Source organism: Palaemon carinicauda, chromosome 38 (assembly GCF_036898095.1).
Source record: "Palaemon carinicauda isolate YSFRI2023 chromosome 38, ASM3689809v2, whole genome shotgun sequence".
NCBI lineage: Eukaryota > Metazoa > Arthropoda > Malacostraca > Decapoda > Palaemonidae > Palaemon > Palaemon carinicauda.
The window spans coordinates 5729915-5752174 of record NC_090762.1 but is presented as its reverse complement, the minus strand read 5'-3'; the positions used below and the strand labels follow the sequence as shown (position 1 = coordinate 5752174).

Below are 22260 nucleotides of genomic sequence, written 5' to 3'. Positions count from 1 at the left end.
AAACATATATTGCTGGTCTCTACCCACCCCCCTGGGTGTGAATCAGCTATTATAATCACCGGCTAAGTTAAATATTGAAAAATGTTATTTTGATAATAAAATAAATTTTTGAATATACTTACCCGGTGATTATAAATTAAAGGACCCTCCCCAATAGAGACACAGTGGAACGAGGAGAAAATTGAGTCTTTGTTTACATTGAGTACTGGGTATCTGGACGACAGATGGCGCTGTTGGGCACACCCGCAACCTGTGTAGCGATCGCTGGCGAGTTTTACCTTAGAGTTTTCTGTCGAGCAACAGAGTTGCAGCTATTATAATCACCGGGTAAATATATTCAAAAATTTATTTTATTATCAAAATAACATATTGTTCATGTACATGCCTTCCCACTGACTTATGATGTCAAGGAATAGGGAATACTTTTGATTTTGAAATGGAAGAATTGAAAACTGTTTGCATGCTACTTACCAGTAACTGCTAGATTGTTTCATTACTTTATTGGGGCATATAATTTTGAAAAAAAAATGAGAAAACTTTTGATAAATTTTGGGGGGTAGACGTCGATAAACCAAGCTTTCGGAGAGGAAACAATGTGAAAATCTGGTGAGAATAGAATTTAGACATTTTTATGTTAAAATTCTTCTATTTTATTATATCGATATCATTATTGAGAAAGCAAAATTATACAGATTATGTATATACTGTATATATATAAATTTTTACAATTTTGAGGTATGGATCTATTTAATATTGAATAACATTGGCAGTTTTTAACAACAGAGTGATTAATGTCTGCTATTGACAGCATAGTGCTAGTTTGTTCTGTAACTGGAATACAAACCAACGCTATTTATAGGGGTATTACTTTCGGTGAAGCTGAAAGGACGAGCCATTAGAATTTAGCGAGGGTTAAGTACACATTCCGCTAGTTAGCGGGTGATAGGGGGTTAGCTAGCTACCCCTCTCACTCACACACCTGTGACTGTGCTTCACTTTACTTTTGGCTTGGAGGTGTGGAGGATTAATTTTATTCTAATTTATTTTTTTTGTTTTGCCAAATCGAGAGAGAGAGAGAGAGAGAGAGAGAGAGAGAGAGAGAGAGAGAGAGAGAGTGTGTTGTTTTAGTATTGTTAAATAGAGACATTTTATTTGCTTTAGCTTTGTCATTAATGAGAGAGAGAGAGAGAGAGAGAGAGAGAGAGAGAGAGAGAGAGAGAGAGAGAGAGAGAGAGAGAGAGAGAGAGAGAGAGAGAGTGTGTTTATTTACTTAAGTTTTGTCAAACCGCAAGAGAAAGTGTTTATTTGCTTAGTTTTGTGTGAGAGAGAGAGAGAGAGAGAGAGAGAGAGAGAGAGAGAGAGAAAGTGTTTATTTGTTTTAGTTTGTCAAATAGAGAGAGAGAGACAGTTATTTGCTTTAGTTTTGTCAGAGAGAGAGAGAGAGAATTTCATTTGCTTTAGTTTAGCTAGATCGCGCATGCGCGAGAGAGTATGTGTGTATGTGCGTTTGTGTGTGCGTGTTTTGTGTGTCCGCGGTGCGCGCCGAAGAACAAGGGTAATTAGCGAATGACTGTTTGTAGTTGAAAAGACTGTCGGTATATTTGAGGTTGTTTGTTTACATTTTTTAGCTAGGATAGGGCGGTGATGAATGTCTTGGGCGAAAGCATTGGATCTCTGACTGTAGAAGGAGTCGGTTGTTATTTTTTTTGTTCTTCGGAAGCCGGCTGTTTAGTGTTTTATATATTCGGAGTAAGTACTGTTTTTATTCATTTTTGTTAGGCGCGTTCGTGAATGATAGTAAGTTTATTGTTTATCTTTGATTATAGTGCGATAGTTAAGTTAGTTAGGAGTGTTCATAAGTGTTTTTCTTTTTTATTTTGGCAGGCCGTGATTCCTCCTTTGGAGAGGTTTTCTTGAATGTAAAATTGTTTGTGGACGACTTGGCCTGTAATAGAACTTGATAGGACTGCTCAGATTGATTTACTTGTTGACGACCCGGACCGAATTTACTTCTGATTGCTGTTTATGATGATGATACCGATGAGGAGGATGATGATGATGATTACGCTCACGGACTAAATCAATTAAAACATTTTGTATTGACTGAGTGTCAAGTGTTGCCATATTGTGGCGTTGCAACCGAGTTGTGGGGTTTGGCTATAAAAGGACTGTTGGCCCTTGTGTGGACAAGAGGTCCATACACAAACAAATATTGGTATTGGGGTGCGGGTAATTTTAAGTTGTTAGGGTTTTATATGAATGGTGTTACGTTTTTTTTGGTATTTTTATGAATCTAATGATTTGTTTTACGTGTAATTATTTTGGTTGTTGGTGGTTTCTATGTTAATCTTATTTTGAATGCAGAATATTTTGCTTTTGGTTGCGGTGAATATAATTTTAAGGCTATGTTTTGTTTTCATTTTCCTTCTGTCCAAGAGTCCAGTTTGAAGTAAAGTAAGGGGAAAGTCTGTATTGTGGGATATTGAGAAAGTAGGAGTGATCAAGGGTGTGGGGGTTGTTTTTGTTTACATCCCGCCACAGAGGGAGAGTGGTAGTTGCCGCTTTTCCTCCCCGCCTATTTTGGACTGCCATTAATAATCTTTCTCTTTTTAACTTATGTTTTCTTCTATTTATATGAAAACATTCTTAATGTTTTAATATGTATATTATAAGCCTTCTTTACAGTGAATGTTGCTGTTTGTGTGACAGCATAGTACGTCAGGTTCTTAAGGACGAAGAATCTTCCCTTCTGACCTCTCTCCCTTGGACATCGGTCATCCCGTTGGCGGATGGCCTTCCGTGTAACTCGGCCACTGCCACAGGGAAATCGTCATCGTTTGGATACTTCTCCGTTTGGCTGTTATCGTCGCCTTCCCCTCTATGTGTTCTTACAAGGAATCTGCTGGAGGAAGGGAATGGGGCCCTCTCAGAGCTTGACTTTGGTCTTGTTCGTTCTCAAGGTCAACGCTGCTAACTTTACCTGGACGGCCAGCAGAATACTCTGCAGGGGGAACACCTTTCCTGTTCGTGGGTCAGGTTGCGCTTCCGAATGGTTTTCTTCATTAATTAAGTAAAATTATAACTGTTTGTAATTTAACTTTTCAGCTTCCCTTCCCGCCGGAGGGTTGAGTGGTTCTCCCAAGTAGTTAATTTTCTCAGTTGGATCAATTGTAATTCTTGTTTTGTTATAGTTTTTTACGCTGCTTCTCTCCTTCTCCCGTCGATGTCGGACGGGAAAGGGAGTGCGCAGTCCTTATTTTGTGTCTGTTCGCTCGGTGGACACCTTTCCCGTCCGTAGACTAGGTGCTCCTCCCGAGGGAGTCTTTTGTTACATAATTTGTTTTATTTTTCCTCGGTTAGTGAAGCCGTTCTTCTTCCTTTGGCTAGATTAGCAGACGTAGAAAAGCAGTACTGTTCGTTCCTGTGTAATCTGCTGTCACTGCGCCATCACTTTCCTGCTCTCCTGTGCCTGTGGCAGCTCCTGATCAGCATACTGGGTTTGAGGAACTAGCTCCTGCTACATTTCTCTGGTAGCGCTCGTTGCAAACCTTCAACTTAAACAAGGCTTGTTGATGGGAAGCAAAAGAAACTACTCTGTTATGCAGGTTTTGCAAGCGGGCATGCGGAAATGTCAAACGAATTTCACCTCTCATCTGCAAGACTTGACCCACAGGAGACTTGATACATTCTCTATCGGTCCTGTGGTGGCTGTACAACAGCTGGTTTAGTACCTCAAGCTCCTTATTGGACAAGTAGCAGAAGGTTGAGGGCATTGGTTACCCAGTTTTGCTTTGAGTGAATGAAAATAAATGACTGGCTCTTTTCCTTTCTTCATCCTCCCCTCTCTTGGGGAAATCAGCATCCTGGGTCTTCTGCACAAGCTGGCCTCAATCACTGCAGGTAGACCATTGCTCTCTTGTATAACCTAGTATTGTATCAATACTGTTACGTCCCCGTACCCTGGCGAGGTGGTATTGGGAATGTCTTGGTCAACTCGGTTAATAGCTTTAGACTCGGAATAACTTTACCTTGACATTCACATTGCTAGTAACTTAACACACAGCTTGTGTAAGACCTAGACGATGCTTAGCAAGGTTTAGCGAGGTGTTAGGGTTTCCTCATTTGTGTACCTACATACACAATAAGGAAGCCCCGGGTAAGGCCAAAAAGCCAGATTGACAGGGACATCCACCTTCCTAATGGGTGAGTCAACCCCCATAAATAGCATTGGTTTGTATTCCAGTTACGGAACAAATGGCAAATTTGGAAGTACCGTAATTTGTATTTTTCCTAACGATACAAACCTGTAGCTATTTATACAAACTTGCCCGCCAACCCTGTCCCCCTTCAAAGTCTTACTTCCAAGCAAAGTGAAGCACAGTCCAGGTGTGTGAGTGAGAAGGGTAGCTAGCTACCCCTCTACCCCCCGTTAACCTGAGGAATGGGTAGTTAACCCTTGCTAAATTCTAATGGCTCGTCCTTTAATACATGTACCCTTATAGATAGCTACAGGTTTGTATCGTTAGGAAAAATACAAATTAGTTCTAAATTTGTCATTTTTTTATTGTAATATACAGGTCTTTTATTACTATAATTGATTCTTAACTACAGTACACATGTATTATTTTATTAGATTTCTTTATGTAGTATTAGGTGAGGGAAAATTAACATAATGTGTGCAAATTTCATTAGGATAGTCTATATAAAGATCTTAATTTTTTTCTATCCAGTGAACCTTACCTGGCAAATCCTGTCCTGGTCTCTACGCTTAACCTTGCTTATGGATATACTTCGCCAATGGATCTTGTTCTTGTTCACACCCCTGATGCCAAAGTAAGATATTGTTATAGCAGATTTCTTAAGATTTTGTTTTAAATAATGAAGACTTTTTTTGCGAACCCAAACGTGAAACAACCTTGTCTAATACACCCATTTTTACGCCAAACCTGTTACTCACCTCCCTACATACTCTTAACATGCTTTGTTTCGACCATGAAAAATTTTAATCAGTCTCAAGAACTCATCATCTACTGGCATACCATTTATTCTCAACACCCTCCTCATGTCCTATTATCAGTGATTCTTTTAGGTCCATTTATGCAGCTCACAGCATTTTCCTTTTACATTCAAATGTCTTGCACAACTGATTCATAACTTTCACATGATCCACATATTTTTTTCCTTGTCTAAACCCACTCTGTCTCTTCCCTGTCAGTTCTTCTGTTACCTGTCATATTTTCTGAATCAAAATTCTATCATACCTTTCCCTTGGTACACCAAATAGTTAAGTACAGACGCTCCCCAACTTACGAACGAGTTACGTTCCGAACGATCGTTCGTAAGTTCAATTCGTTCGTAAGTTGCTTCAGTGCTATATTTTGTATTATAATTTATGTTTAAGGCCTATATAAGTATATTGAAGGTTTATATAAGTATGTTTAAGGCTTGTATAAGTAACCTGTATTGGTTTGTACTGAAAAAAACATTTAATAAAATGGAGAGAATACGTACAGTACTGTACTACGTATGTTAGAGAGAGAGAGAGAGAGAGAGAGAGAGAGAGAGAGAGAGAGAGAGAGAGAGAGAGAGAGAGAGAGAGAGAGAGAGAGAGACACACAGTATGTACATGTACATAATAAGATAAATAAAATGAAGTTTAACTTACTTTTGGAAGATGTACTCGATGCTTAAGGGGATGATGGAGGAGGAGGAGGCGGCAGAGGAGGATTTTATATCATGAGAGGGTCATCGTCATCGCTGGAATGGGCTTCAAAAGTTACTTCCTCCTCCGTAACTTCAATGTAGGAAGAAGTTGAGGGTCGAGGAGAAGAAGATGAGGGTTGATGAGTATCTTCCTTGGAGGATTTACTAGAAACTGGCCGAAAGAAGCGATCTAACGACGATTGCACAGTTTTCTTCTTTTTTTCATCATAAATGATGCGGTAGCACTGTATGGCATCATTCAATTGATTTGCAACCTTTGTGCAACGTTCAATATTTGGGTCTTGCTGCTCGAAGAGTGCGATGGCTTTATCTATGAGCGAAAACCCCTCGGCCAAGAGTTTCGTCTCAAATTTCTTCATGGGGACAGGCGTTTCTTCCTCCTCCTCCTCCTCGACACGTTGCTGAGCCTCCAACTCCATGAGGTCTTGGTTACTCATTTCCTCCCCATGGGACTCAAGCAATTCCTCGAAGTCCTCCTCCTGCAGGTCAAGCTCGAGTTTGTCACTTAGGCCGACAAGAGTGCTGAGAATTTCTTTATTGATGCTCTCCTGATCAAAGCCACGGAAGTCGTTGACGAACTGAGGGCATAGAGGCCTCCACACGGCGTTGAGGTTGACCTCGGTAACCTCACGCCATGATGCATCAATGTTTTTTACGCAGTTAAAGATGTTATACGACTTCCAGTAGCTCCGTAAGGTCATCTCGGGGTCAGAATCCACTGCTTTCAAGGCCATCCTGTACGTCGGTCGGGTGTAATATTTCTTGAAATTGGCGATAACGCCCTGGTCCATCGGCTGCAGAAGTGAAGTTGTATTTGGCGGCAGGTACACAACTTTGACATCAGGATGAAAATCATCCAAGTGCGGGGGGTGGCCAGGGGCATTGTCCAGCACCAGCAGGATCTTGAATGGAATTCCATTTTCCCGGCAATACAACTTCACTTCTGGGATAAAATGGTGGAAGAACCAGTCCTCAAATACAGCGAGTGTCACCCATGCCTTCATGTTTGACATCCATATAACGGGGAGAGAGCTTTTCGTCACGTTCTTCAGGGCTCGAGGGTTAGCTGCCCGGTAAACTAGCAGCGGCTTCAGCTTGTAGCTCCCTTCAGCATTCGCCCCAAGCATTAAGGTTAGGCGGTCTTTAGCCGCTTTATATCCGGGCATCGTCTTCTCCTCACGGCTAATGTAGGTCTTCTCTGGCATTTTCTTCCAAAAAAGACCCGTTTCGTCGACATTGAAGATCTGCTTAGCCGAATAGACACCCTCCTCAATGATCTCCTTCAACACTTGGGGGAATCGCTCGGCAGCCTCTTTGTCCGCAGATGCTGCCTCTCCGGACACGGACACATGGTGGAGATTAGCCCTCTTCTTGAAACGGGAAAACCACCCGTGGCTGCCAGAAAAGGTTTCTTCGGCAGCGCTTTCCCCAGCCTTAGCCTTGACATCCGCAAAGATAATCTTCTTTATTATTGCCACTTTCGTTTCAAATGAAATGGCTTGCCTCTTCTTTGCACTACCACTCTCACTAGAAGCCTTTCGCTTTTCACCAACCATATTGAATAATGGATGCACGAGATATTTAATGATAAAAATGAAAAAAGTTCTTTGCGCACTGGAGATACGTTCACGCACTTACGCACTGCAACGAACTGGGCAGAGGAAGGTGGATGCTGGGTGAGCTCTCACAGCGCCAAGCGTCGGTATTAGCGGCGGAAAGAAGCACTACTCGGAAAAAGGCGCGCAATACAAAATCTAACTTACAGCATCTCTTTCCGAACATTTTTCGACACACGCGCAGACATGTTCGTATGTACCGTTGTTCGTAACTCGAATGTTCGTAAGTAGGGGAGCGCCTGTACTCTTAAGTATACTACATATGCTTCAGGTACTATTATTATTATCATTTATATTTATGTACTTTTTAATTGTTAAATACTTTTATGAGACAGCCGAGTCAATTTTTTGACAAATAAAAACAATTTAATGCCTAAGAGGTTAGGCATCCGAGAATAAACACCATATAGGATGCATTTAACTTAAATGACACAAAGCAATGTGGTTTGTTGATGAAGGAGTATTAAGGAATTCCTATTACTGTTTATAATATGATAATCTAGGGACACAAAGAAGTACCCCTTAATGGGAATTCTATTCTTTTTGAGCATTGCATACAATATCAAATTGAATGCATAAATGTAAAACTTATGTTAATCAATTTTTATAGATTGTTAAAAGCCTAAAATGAAAGATGGTTTCCTGCAATGTCTGTCATAATGTATATGTATGTATATATATATTTTATATATATATGTATGTATGTATGTATCAAGACACTTCCCCCAATTTTGGGGGGTAGCCAACATCAAACAAATGAAACAAAAAAGGGGTCCTCTCCTCTCTACATTCCTCCCAGCCTGACAAGGGACTCAACCGAGTTCAGCTGGTACTGCTAGGGTGCCACAGGCAATCCTCCCCTGTTATCCACCACAGATGAAGCTTCATAACGCTGAATCCCCTACTGCTGCTACCTCCGCGGTCATCCAAGGCACCGAAGGAAGCAGCAGGGCCTACCGGAACTGCGTCACAATCGCTTGCCATTCATTCCTATTTCTAGCACGCTCTCTTGCCTCTCTCACATCTATCCTCCTATCACCCAGAGCTTTCTTCACTCCATCCATCCACCCAAACCTTGGCCTTCCTCTTGTATTTCTCCCATCAACTCTTGCATTCATCACCTTCTTTAGCAGACAGCCATTTTCCATTCTCTCAACATGGCCAAACCACCTCAACATATTCATATCCACTCTAGCTGCTAACTCATTTCTTATACCCGTTCTCACCCTCACTACTTCGTTCCTAACCCTATCTACTCGAGATACACCAGCCATACTCCTTAGACACTTTATCTCAAACACATTCAATATCTGTCTCTCTGTCAGCTGGTTTATATATATATATATATATATATATATATATATATATATATATATATATATATATATATATATATATATATATATATATATATATATATATATATATATATATATTATTTATTTATTTATTTATTTATTCATGGGCACATCAAGGTCTTCAGCTTTTGGTACTTCATATCTCCTATTCATGACCTAGCTAAAGTCTTCCATCCAACATTGCCTTTCTTCATCTTCTGTTGTTATATCAAATCCATCTCAGTGTGTTTGAATTTGAAACTGTCATTAAAAAACAAAAGAAATGGAAAGCCCTTGGATACGATGAAATAACTGCCGAGATGATATTGGCTGAAAATGAAGTGAATCCCAGAATACTTACAAGATTATTTTGTAGAATGTGGCATGAAGAGGCAAGACCTGATGAATGGGAGCTAGGAGTGTTGGTGAAAATGGCAAAAAAGAAGATCTGATTGATTGCAATAATTACAGAGGCATCACACTTACGTCAGTTGTCATGAAGATATACAGTACTATAAGCTCATTCTAAAGAGACTAAAGAGAAGGATTGATGAAAATCTGAGATAACAAGTATGATTTAGAAAAGGTAGAAGTTGTACTGACCAAATTTTCATTTTAAGACATGTGGTACAGCACTGTGTAAAATATAAAAATCTACTTTTGATGGCAATTTTGGGCTATGAAAAAGCCTTTGATATTGTGTGCACCCGCCAATTTTGTGGAGAGTCCTACGCTATTGTGGAATTCCTCTTAAATATGTAAATTTGATAGTCTGTTTATGAGCATAGCAAGTGCAAAGTTCATGTTAGTGGAGTCCTATCAAATGAATTTCCAATGAACAATGGAGTACTCAAAGGGAATGTGTTGTCACCTATGTTGTTTAGCCTCCTCATGGATTTTTTTATGCGTAGAATAGTTGGGGATGGTGGAGAAGGGTTGGACTGGATTGGTGACAGGAAATTAGCTGAACTAGAGTATGCTAATGATGCTATCCTTCTTAGCAGAACACCTCAGGTATTTCAAAACCTGCTTACCAGAATGCATGAAATATCACATGAGGTTGGGCTCAAGATGAATAGAAGAAAGACAGAGATGATGAGAAAGGATTATGCAATTGAAGATGAAATATCATTGGAAGGAAAAAGGATTAATGAGGTGGAATCCTTTAAATATTTAGGATCTATGATCTCTAATACAGGGTCTTTAGAATTTGAGTTTAATGAAAGATTGAAAAAAGCTAATCCGCCAAAGGCCAGGTTGGGTAAAATTTGGAAATCAAATAGCCTGAAATTACATATAAAAATCAGGGTACGTATCAGTTGAGTGAGATCGGTGTTATTCTATAGACACAAATCATGGTTTCACAATGAAACAATCTCCAATAGATTTAGTAGATTTAAGAGCAAAGCCATCAGAAGAATATTGAGAGGTAATGGTATGACAGGATTAGACATGAAACTATTATAGAGATTACCCGAGTGCTTTATGTGTATGAAATCATGGTGAGGGGTAGATGGAGATGGTTTGGGCATACTCGTTGCACTCCCCAAGGGAGATTAGTTCACCAAACTTTCAACTGGGCTCCACAAGGCATTAGAAAAGTAAGAAGACCCAGTCCTACATGGCTGAAGACTAGGAAACGTGAAGTAGGCGATGATGAATGGAGAAGTATTGAATTGAAAGCTCAAGATAGAGACAATTGGCAAAATCTACCCTAGGCCCTTTAGCATCAATAGGTACAGAAGTACACAATAATGATGATGAGAGAGAGAGAGAGAGAGAGAGAGAGAGAGAGAGAGAGAGAGAGAGAGAGAGAGAGAGAGAGAGAGAGAGAGAGAGAAAACTGGCGAAATCTAACCAAGGCCCTTCGCATCAGTATATATATATATATATATATATATATATATATATATATATATATATATATATATATATATATATATATATATATTGTTACGACCATTCGCCTCTTAATACCCTTTCCAGCATTTCACTGATGCAAGTACGAAGCGGAGCTCCAAACGGCCATAGACAATAAATAACAAGACATATAATGATGCCTTAACTTAGATTACTTTCATAACAGAGCTCTTATCCAAATTTAAATAGCATTAAATTTGAGTATGACATGCGAGTAAATATATAATACGGAATAAGGCAAACACTACGAAATTTAGTTATTTTACTTAATTAAAGATACATATAAAGATAAGGATTACGATGATAATAAGATAAATTAAACCAAAGCAATAACGAATGTAAATTAACGAAATACCAGGAACATTTACATTGTACAGCATTACTACAAATGAGCAAAATAAGCAGGTAAGTAACAAATAAATCGATTATCAATACCCCGTAGACACAACGGGAAAATAACATCATTATTAGCCACAACAAAAGGCAGAAATACATATATACACAGCAAGTGTCAACAGAACCTTAAATGAAATATAGTAATACTTACAATTTAACAAGTACAAATAATGTAACACTTTTGTATATAATCCAGAGTTATTTACACTATAACAAATCCAAGAAATCTCAATCCCTAGTGGCGCTCCAATGGCCGAAGTAAACCATCCAAGGACTGAAGAATACAAACACCCAAACAACACGCAAGGACAACACAGACAGACACGGGAAAAATATGAACTACAAAACATTTACAATGTACCCTACAAAAATACAGTATTTACATAAATTCAATACTCCTAACATCCCCCTCCTTAAGTCGAAAACTCTGATGTTAAAGATTTTCGACTAACCTGTCGAGTTAGTTACTACAGCGTGATAAAATGTCTGCTCGAAGGTTATCCTGTCCACGGATGTGCTCGATCTTTAAATCAAACTGCTGCAAGGATAACCACCACTTCATGAGCCTTTTATTTTTGTTTCTCATCCGGTCTATAAACTTTAGTGGCTCATGATCTGTGAAGACTAATATGGGAGCAGGACTGCCAGAAAGATAAACTTCGAAGTGCTCCAATGCAGTCAACAGAGCAAGTGCTTCCTTTTCGATTGTGGAGTAATTTCGCTGATGATTCTTTAGTTTCTTTGACATGTAAGCAACAGGATGCTGCATGTCACCTGGCCCTTTCTGCAAGAGTACAGCGCCTATTCCACGGTCACTAGCGTCGACCTCGACAGCAAAGGGAGAGCCAAAATCAGGAGCCTTCAGGACAGGGCTACTGGTTAGGAAATCTTTGGCTCGTCGAAAGGCTTCCTCACAAACTGGTGTCCAAACGAACTTCCTCTTGCTGCTGGTTAAGTCAGTTAGTGGGGCTACTACTTCAGAGAAGTTTTTACAAAACCTCCTATAGTAGCCTACCATCCCAAGGAATTTTCTTACTTCACGTCTGGATCTTGGGCAGCTTAGCTTGGTGATGGCGTCTACTTTGGCTGCTACTGGGGATACCTCACCGCTGCCAATCACATATCCAAGGTATTGCAGCTTTGCATGGCCGAAATCACTCTTGGTTAAGTTAATTGTCAAACAAGCCTGTCTCAACCTGCCAAGTAAATCCTCCAGCATAGAAAGATGTTCCAGCCAAGTATCTGAAAATACAACAATGTCGTCAAGATACACTCGAATACCAGGCATATTGCTGATTACTTGATCCATTAATCTTTGAAAAACTGCAGGAGCATTCTTAAGTCCAAATGGAAGGACTGTATATTGATATAGTCCATCTGGAGTAGTAAATGCTGTCAGGGGTTTCGTGTTATCCGCTAATGGGACTTGATAATAACCCCGTAATAAATCAATCTTTGAAACATATACAGCATTGCTTACCTGATCTATGAGGTCATCCACCCTTGGTAATGGATAAGAATCCGAAACAGTTACCTCATTTAGTCTTCTAAAGTCAGTGCAGAGTCTATAGGAGCCATCAGGTTTTTCAACTAAAACACATGGCGATGCCCAAGGACTAATACTTGGCTCCGTAAAACCATGTTGCAGCAAAAAGTCAGTTTCCTTCTTTAGTATGGCTCTCTTTTGAGGGGAAACTCTATATGGGGCACTCTTCTGAGGTTCTGTACCTGGCTTAAGCTCTAGCTGATAATCTACCAATGATGTCTGGGTAGGCACATCTCCACAGATCTCTGGAAAAAGTTCCAATAACTTTTTCAAGTCACCAGCCTGTTGAGATGAGAGATGATTAAGTTTACAGTCAATGTTATTTAATGCAAGTGTATTATTTAGAGGTATGCATTTACTTCGATCTGGAAAATCTATTTCACTAAGCTTCACATTATCTTCCACAGTTGACTTGCAAATCAAGCTGACATTGTCACATTGGGTCTCAAACTTTTTTAGTAGGTTTATATGCACCATCTTCTCGCTTTTCTCTTTCCCGGAGTAGAGATGACATAATTATCCTTGTTTCTGCTCATCACTGTATAAGGACCTTCATATCTATTTTCAAATGTTTTCCTTATGGGTACTAGCATTAAAACAGATTCACCTGGCCTAAAACTTTGTGTTTAGCCTTATTATCAAAATTTAATTTTATCTTATCTTGAGCTATGCTTAAATTTTCATGTGCAAATTTACGAGAGCTCTCTAGCTTACCTTGTAAGTTCTTAGCATAATCTCCTAATGTTACCTCTTTCGTCTGATCTGACCACATGTCATAGAGTATCTCCAAAGGACCTCTCACTTTCCTTCCATATAACAACTCTGCTGGAGAATATCCAAGACTTTCTTGTCGAGTGTTGCGGATGGCATACAACACGAATGGTAATCTTTCATCCCAGTCTGTCTGATGTTCCTGACAGTACTTCTTAAGAGCATCCTTCAACGTCTGATGGAACCGTTCCAGGGCTCCTTGACTCTCTGGATGGTATACCGAGGACAAGGTATGTTTAATGCTCATAGCTGCCATAACCTGTCTAAATAAATCAGAGGTAAAGTTACTTCCTCTATCAGTCTGGATAATCTTGGAGATACCATACTGCGTGAAAAATTTTATTAAAACTGGGATCAGTGTCTTAGAACTTATGTTCCTAAGTGGATAGGCATCAGGATAACGAATGGAACTGCACATCATTGTAATCATATATTGATTCTGCTTCTTACTTTTGGGTAAAGGACCCACACAATCTAATATGACTTTGTCCAAAGGGTCAGGTAAAACAGGGATAGGCTGTAAAGGGGCAGGTTTTATAATCTGATTCGGCTTACCAACCAGCTGACATACTACACAAGACTTACAGTACTCTGTGACACTTTTCCTTATACCAGGCCAGTAAAAGAGTTGAAGAACTGCACTCAAAGTCTTCCTTATTCCTAAGTGTGAAGAAGATACATTATGTGCCATGTGTAAAGGGATTTTGACGAAGGAAAAATCTATTTCTGGGGAGAGACCTGTGTGTAATACTTTTGCCCTTAGGCTCACTGGAATGACAATCTGATTCTTGATTTCCCAAATTGAACTTGCCGGAGTATGCAAAGATCTGAACTTCCTCATCAGTAGTCCATTCCTCAGGTAATAGCATACTGGCTCCGTATTGATCTGGTCTTCTGCAACAACTTCACTGTAAATAGACTGCAAAGACAAATCTTCCTGTTGAGCTTTTATAATGTCAGAACATTTCATATCAAAAGGATTATCAGAGTAATCAAAAACATTACTTGAATTAATTTCATTTTCAATTGAGTTTACAGTATTTACCAATACTACGTTATCAGTCTTCAAACCAAACTTAGTTTCTAGCACACTTTCTTTCTCTTTTACATTACCTCCAAAACTATCAGTTTGGAATAAACTATCAATATTGATATCTACGTCAACTGTACCAACAGCATCTTTTCCTAAAGTACCTGACGTAGTACTTACATTGACGTCCTTGGTCACATCTGTTCCACGCTCTCGTGGGACTTCTACCACAGCCAGACTTCTGCTACGCTGTACAACACAAGAAGGATACAATATTGGATCTTCCACGGGGCTTACCTCTAATGGAGTGTCAACAACTATGGGACTAGGTACAACCTTCCCTCCTGCCAAGTCGTTCCCCATTAGAAAATCAACACCTCGAATAGGCAATTCATCCACCACCCCAACTGTGACATAACGAGTTAATAAACCACAATGCAGATATAACCTACACAAGGGAACTGTTACCAGTCCACCCAAACTTCTAACCACCAGTCTATCGGATGTAAAAATCTTTTCCAATCCAGGAACCTTTCCTTTTACAATTAGACTATTAGAAGAACAAGTGTCCCGTACTATCCTAACAGGCACACTTCTACCTAGGTCATCTGACACTGACACCACCCCATCAAACTTGAAAGGAGCAAACTCATTATCTAACCTATCACAATGAGAAACAGGAATTTCCTGCTGGACATTCCTAATTGCCATATTTGATCCCGAAGATTCGCTCTTCCCCTCCTTATAATTACTAGGACATCTTGCCTTCATGTGACCAAGCTGGTTACATTTGTAACACCTAACCTCAGACAGACTTTTACTGTATGAGCCAGAGGATTTCTTCTCCTCTGATACATTACCTGGAGATTTCTTGGATTGTCTTTGACTATGTTGATGTTGTCTAATTAAACTGTAATTCTCAGCTAACACAGCTGCTCTTTGTAAAGTTGTAACCTCACGCTCAAATAAGTAGCTCTGAACATCAATAGGAACACCTCTAATGAACTGTTCAAGTAAAATGAGCTCCCTATATTCATCTAAGGTAGTGACACTTGCTGCTGTATACCATTTATCATGTAATTTAACAAGATTATGGGAATATTCAATATATGAATGCGAATCAAACTTCTTATATCTTCGAAACTTAAGACGATAATACTCAGCCGTAAGCTCATAAGCTTTCAGGATACTATCTTTAGTAAAGTCGTAATCATTACTTTCACTAGATGTTAACGACAAAAAAACTGTTCTAGCTTTACCCTTTAATGACGGCTGCAAGATTACGGGCCATAAACGCTTAGGCCACTTCAAATTAAGCGCAAGTCTTTCAAAAAGCATAAAGAACTCATCTGGATCCGCTTCATCAAACAACTGAATCATTTTAGAAGCCTTAACAACATCAATTACCTGTTCACTTTCATCGCCTTGGCTCACGTTATCTTTTATCGTTCTCTTTTTCTCCAACAGCTCTAATTGATATCTGTACTCTCTTTCCTCTCGTTCTATCCTATCCTTCCTCTCTAACTCTTCACGCTCTCTCTCTCTTTGCTCTCGCTCTCTCCTCTCTTTCCTCTCCAACTCCTCACGCTCTCTCCTCTCATGTCTATCTCTCTCCTCTTTTTCACGAGCATACTGCAATTCTAACTGTTTGAGCGCTAACTGGGATCCCTCTTCATCTAATAAATCATAAGCTTCCTCTGGCAAAGTCTCCTCCTCAACCAAAGCATTTATAACAAAATTCTTAATCTGAGATTTCCTCCACACCTTTTTAACAGAAATGTCATAGTTCACTGCTATAGCCAACCAGTCATCCTTTCTCATACGATGATTACGCAAATAATGCACACTTGGGTTACTGGAAAAACCAATAATGCTGAAAGGATCCATATTCAAAACTATACAATCGAGAAAATTTTAACTTAAAGACGTAAACAAAAGAGAAATGAACGAAAGTATTCACTTTAGCAAATAAAAATAACTCTTAATACGCAATCTGATTCTTAAAGAGCACAGCGCCGTATTTTTAACATTAACACTTCACGGAAAAATACTAATAAACATATGGAAGGCAAAATGATAAACATACAGAAAAACAAGCTTATAACAACTTTAGCTTTTAACGGTCACTTTGATTTACTCCGCAAAACAGATCCCGGACGGGCCCCCAAATTGTTACGACCATTCGCCTCTTAATACCCTTTCCAGCATTTCACTGATGCAAGTACGAAGCGGAGCTCCAAACGGCCATAGACAATAAATAACAAGACATATAATGATGCCCTAACTTAGATTACTTTCATAACAGAGCTCTTATCCAAATTTAAATAGCATTAAATTTGAGTATGACATGCGAGTAAATATATAATACGGAATAAGGCAAACACTACGAAATTTAGTTATTTTACTTAATTAAAGATACATATAAAGATAAGGATTACGATGATAATAAGATAAATTAAACCAAAGCAATAACGAATGTAAATTAACGAAATACCAGGAACATTTACATTGTACAGCATTACTACAAATGAGCAAAATAAGCAGGTAAGTAACAAATAAATCGATTATCAATACCCCGTAGACACAACGGGAAAATAACATCAATATTAGCCACAACAAAAGGCAGAAATACATATATACACAGCAAGTGTCAACAGAACCTTAAATGAAATATAGTAATACTTACAATTTAACAAGTACAAATAATGTAACACTTTTGTATATAATCCAGAGTTATTTACACTATAACAAATCCAAGAAATCTCAATCCCTAGTGGCGCTCCAATGGCCGAAGTAAACCATCCAAGGACTGAAGAATACAAACACCCAAACAACACGCAAGGACAACACAGACAGACACGGGAAAAATATGAACTACAAAACATTTACAATGTACCCTACAAAAATACAGTATTTACATAAATTCAATACTCCTAACAATATATATATATATATATATATATATATATATATATATATATATATATATATATATATATATATATATATGTGTGTGTGTGTGTGTATGTATATATGTACATTATGTATGTACAGTATGTATGATCCTCAGGTGCAATAAACCTCAAAGAAACAAGGATTTTTGATGAGGGGAAAACTTATATCTGGGGAATTGCTGTGTGGTTTCCAAGGACTTAATTTGGAAGGTTGAAACAGGGACTTCAATATAATATGATTACCAAAGATATATTATGTCTCCTGCTTTAAGGCCAGTGTATCAATGTGCAAAGCATAAACTCAGTGTGTATAGAGAAGACTTTGCAAGTTCAGGCTCATTGAACTTGCCACGGCACCTCCGTAGTTGAAAATCATCTGCTATGATTGACTTCATGCTTGGTGTCTCAGAAAGAAATCATTATTCCAGTCCTCACTTGTGTGCCTATGCCACAATAAACCCTCAGCCACCATTCATGGTAGAAGGCATGTAAACATTGCTCCATTCTCCTGCTCGAGGCTAGGGAGGAGGGAGAGTTTTGGAGTCTACATAACACCTCCCCAAAAATAAGTTTTTCGCACGTCAAAACTTCTTTTTTTTGGTTAAAGTGCTGTACGGTGTTCAAGGACTTAGTAACAGAATTAATTAGACTCGTTCCCATTCCAGGGCAATCGTCTGCCACCAATCCCAACCTACAACTCATGTACTGTACATATTCCTTAGAGTTAGAAGAATAACTAACAAGTCTGACTCTTTCCTCACAAGGGTAACTAAAAAATACTGGCTGCCTGAAGGGCCTGATGATTTGGTCCTTTCTTCTGGACTACACCTGCACAGGTCCCCAATGTGCCAAGTATCACGCATGAATGTTGCATTGCTTGGATTTGTTTCGGGTAGTGTTTGATGGACACTTGGCCCAGACCAACCCATAAAACTCTGGGTGTCCTGAAATTGACCATTAGCAATGAGTGGTAGTATAGAGGCAATTTTTCTCACATCTTGGTTTTTAGGGATGAAGAGAGGATCAGCTTTTTAATAAAAGTCATCATGATATGTTTACCATCTGTTGAAAGGGGCTAGTTGGTCTGGGTGTTTTAAACAATACATTCTGAATATGTGGATCTCTGTAAATATATTTTTAAGTTCTACCCTGGTCAGAGATTGCTATCTTCTGACTCAAGAGCCGAGTTATAAAGTGGATCCCATTGCTGAAGAGTTTTTTGTTTGAGCTAGAAAAAGAAGACCCAGAGTTAGCATTAGAAGATGAACTGAGATATTATAATAAACTCCCGGTCTCTCCGAAAGTCCCTCAGTTCACTGACTTGCTCCAGAAGCTAAAGCTATTAAAAATGTAGCTTTTTGTAAAGGTTCTTTAAGAAAAATCTATGCTATATGATTGTCTCCAGTGTCCTCCTCATGCATATCCTTATTTTGGTTGATCAGTGACTTGACCCAGCTGAACAATGTGGTTGAGTCCATTTGTATTTCAAAGTCTTGTCACCTATTTCTGCACAAGGTTAATGGCCTTCAGCACTGTATCTAACTCTACCACAACTTTGATTTGTATCTTCAGCACTAGCCATGTCACATATTTATGTTCTAACCCACCCACAGAAGGGTAGTGGTTTACCAAACATATATACATTGAGAATAACTCCTGCCTGCTCAGGCTGTCGTGAACATCCAGGACTTCCTTCCCTCTTTGGAAAAATGCCTCTCTTTATTGTTCTTGCTTAATCTCAGTCCTAGAGCAGCTACACTGTCCAAGGGTTCTGGTGGTTTTGTCGTTAACCAGAATTTTCGCAAAAATTTTATGCCATCATCTGCTTTCATTACCATTTCAGTGACCAGAGTATTTTTTTTAAGAGTTGGTACTGGACTCTACTTTCCTAGTGTACCATATCATCATCTTGAAGACTTCTGTCATTAAGCTTAGTGTTGAGTTAGAAAGTTCAGCTTGAACCACAACATCGTGAGACAACAAGTATTACAGTACCTATGTACAGTATTTTATCATTATTCTCATCTCCTCCCATGCCTATTAACGCAGAAGGACCACAGTTAGATTTTACCAGTTATCTCTATCTTGAGCTTTTAAATCAATACTTCTCCATTCATCATCTCCTACTTCACGCTTCATTACAGTACTTCACCTGCTGATATTTCCACAGACTTTTGGATTCTGTGAACTGCAGGTAAGCTGACTTCAGGTGAACAATTGCGGTGGCCCCAGTTATCTGTCTCCACTTCTGTAGGTTCTCTCTACAAACACCAGTGGTGCTGTTGCCATAGGACACTGCACATAATTATTTGATTTCTCGAAGTTCAGTACTTGGCATATTTTACGTTTTGTTCCCTGCATGACTACCATCGATAGTAGCACCTGCTCTGTCATACTCCTTTCCCCATGGTACCAGTATGTCATCTAATCCAGCCATCAACTACCCTATTAAAAATTTATTTTGGCTTCTTCCAGTAAATGCTCCTAGTAGCTCACCTTGTTTATCAACAACGTAGGCACCCTGTCTTTTAGGAAATGCTTAATCGTCCAATGCCAACTGTTGAAATTAGTGTGAAAGTCGGTTTCCTTAATTATAAAAGGGACAGGACCCTTTCCATAGTTTGCTGACAGAACCCCACCAACCACATTCTTGAGGTGTACATTCATAGCACATGTAGCCTGTCTGAATCTCACATACAGAAACATTCCCCAAATTGGCCAATCACATCCATCTCCATCACTACTTCCACTTCCACAATGATGCTATCCACTACAAAGGCATGCACTCCCACTAGCATCCTATTCACCCTCGAGTCTACCTCACTCATACTCCTACATCTAACCTCAAAGTGCATTAGGCTACTTTCTCCCCTATAGCAATCAACTACTATAACAAGAAATCGGTACTTTTTTCAAACAGCCAGCCAATGTTGAGGGTTCTTGCCTCTCTTTACCCTACCTCGACTTCAACTATAGGCAGAGGGCTAGGAAGTGCTTTTTACATTAATCCCTCATCATATTGCGGCTTACATATTGCTCCCTCAGCACATCGGGGATTTACAAATAGTGTACTGTATATGTAAATCTTCATAGTGGGCTTCATATTTTAACTATTTTTTGTTAAAGTCTTTTTTGGGCCTAAGAATTAATAAAGTAAGTTACAGTATATACTCGTGTAACTAACGATCTCACATATTGTGCTACCGACAAATTTTCATATTTAAAAAATTATTTTATCATATGTCTTGTATATCATGCATGTTCCTTTTTTGAGACAAAATTATACAGTGCACTAGCCTCTTTTCCGCCTCCTTTTTATCCAAATTTCTAATGAAATTAGTTAGAAAAAGAGAAGAGAATGATAAAAGTTTCGTATGATTTTTTAAAAATGACTGTTTTTATTACAAATGACATTAAGTAGAATATGAGTTGATATATTATTACACAATTGTTTTTCTGATTATGAAAAGGCACACCAAACAGCACAAATACTATCTAAACAATTGGAAGAAAAAGTAAATGTTTTCCTAATCTTTATAATGAAGCACCGCAAAGCTAAACTGAAAATAGCATACCTAGGCAACAAGGGATGAAATACCCCGTAACTTTGATATGCCATTGAAATCAACATTAAATAATATACGATAAGAGTATTTTTATTAAAAACTACAAACAGTACTTTTATATTGTAAAATAGAAATAATAGTTCAAGTAATAATTGTCTCTTCACGAGAAAATAAAAATCCTTCGGTAGTTTGCCTCAGCTGATCTGGAAAGTATAGACGGTAGTCTTGATCATCGTATAAACAGAAACAATGGAGAAGACTAATATTTGTAATTACGTGAATATTGCAGTCATTATTATTGGATAAAGTGAAGTGAAACAAAGTTTTACTAAAATCATGTTTATTTTGAATACATCTGTAGACATAGTAAATGTACATACAGTATTATATGGTCAATGGCGTAGCCTGGTCTAGCAGTAAATATGTTGTATCTACAATATTTTGCGGTTTTTCAGCTGTAGCGTGGGTGCCTGGAATGGAACACTTGTTATGGCCAAGGAATTCCTGTACTGTACCTGTTTTAAATGGTAGCTGAAAGCACAGCAGCCCCTTTTCGTTGCTTCTTAATGCACCATTGGGATATGTGCACTGCTTTACTGCACCAGTAATGAATCAAAATTTGCTTTGGCTACTTGGATTCCCTCGCCATGAGAGGACCTTAGTATCTTAAGTGCTGAACTTTAATTTTAGAGCCTCTCCCTGTCTTGCAGCCACGGCAATATGCTGGATGCTTGAAGACACCATAATGCTTGAAGACACCATAATGCTTGCTTTTTGCGAGCAGCTTGTCCATGGGGACAAACTCCAAATCTGGCACTTGTTGCAGTGCTGTGGTCTAGGAGCCCAATCACAAGTGGCAACTTGATGGTTGTTCCTAACCCTTTGCCCTTCTGCACAGCTACCCCAGTTAATATTATCCTGTTAATGTCACCCACATTATAATACATATACCAAGATCAACACTGTACCACCTTCGTGATATTACTTTTAAAACTATATACATGTTAAATTGAGTCCCGTAATAATATGTTTACTCCTATAGAAAGAGTAAGAAAATCATTTGGCAACATTTGAAAAATTTGAAATCACAAGTGTTATTGAACAAATTATTATTGTCCAGTAACAGTGCATGTCTGAATGCTACATAATCGTGAGATTTTCCATCTGCTTCTGGGTTTCCTAACTCTTATAACCTAATTTACTTAAGAAGACAAATCTATCTCTACCTCCTTCATCTTAATTTTTTTTTTATCTAGGCTAGGAAAGGTCCTTTGGTTGCACATTCAATAGGTATTTACACTTGAAAAAGTAAATTGTTGAGACAAACTATGATTACTTTTTACATTACATGAATTATTTTGTAATAAAGGAAATTTTGTTTTCAAAGTCAGTCTTATGGT

The 22260-nt window shown here is 38.7% G+C and overlaps 1 protein-coding gene across 1 annotated transcript in view; it reads left to right on the top strand.

The window, feature by feature from the left end:
- LOC137630402 (sphingosine kinase 1-like) overlaps positions 1–22260 on the top strand; it is a 126767-nt gene that overhangs the window by 76620 nt on the left and 27887 nt on the right. Inside the window, exon 4 of the mRNA XM_068361854.1 lies at positions 4731–4833. Coding sequence (XP_068217955.1) covers positions 4731–4833 — 103 coding nt within the window. The remainder of the gene's footprint in view (positions 1–4730; positions 4834–22260) is intronic.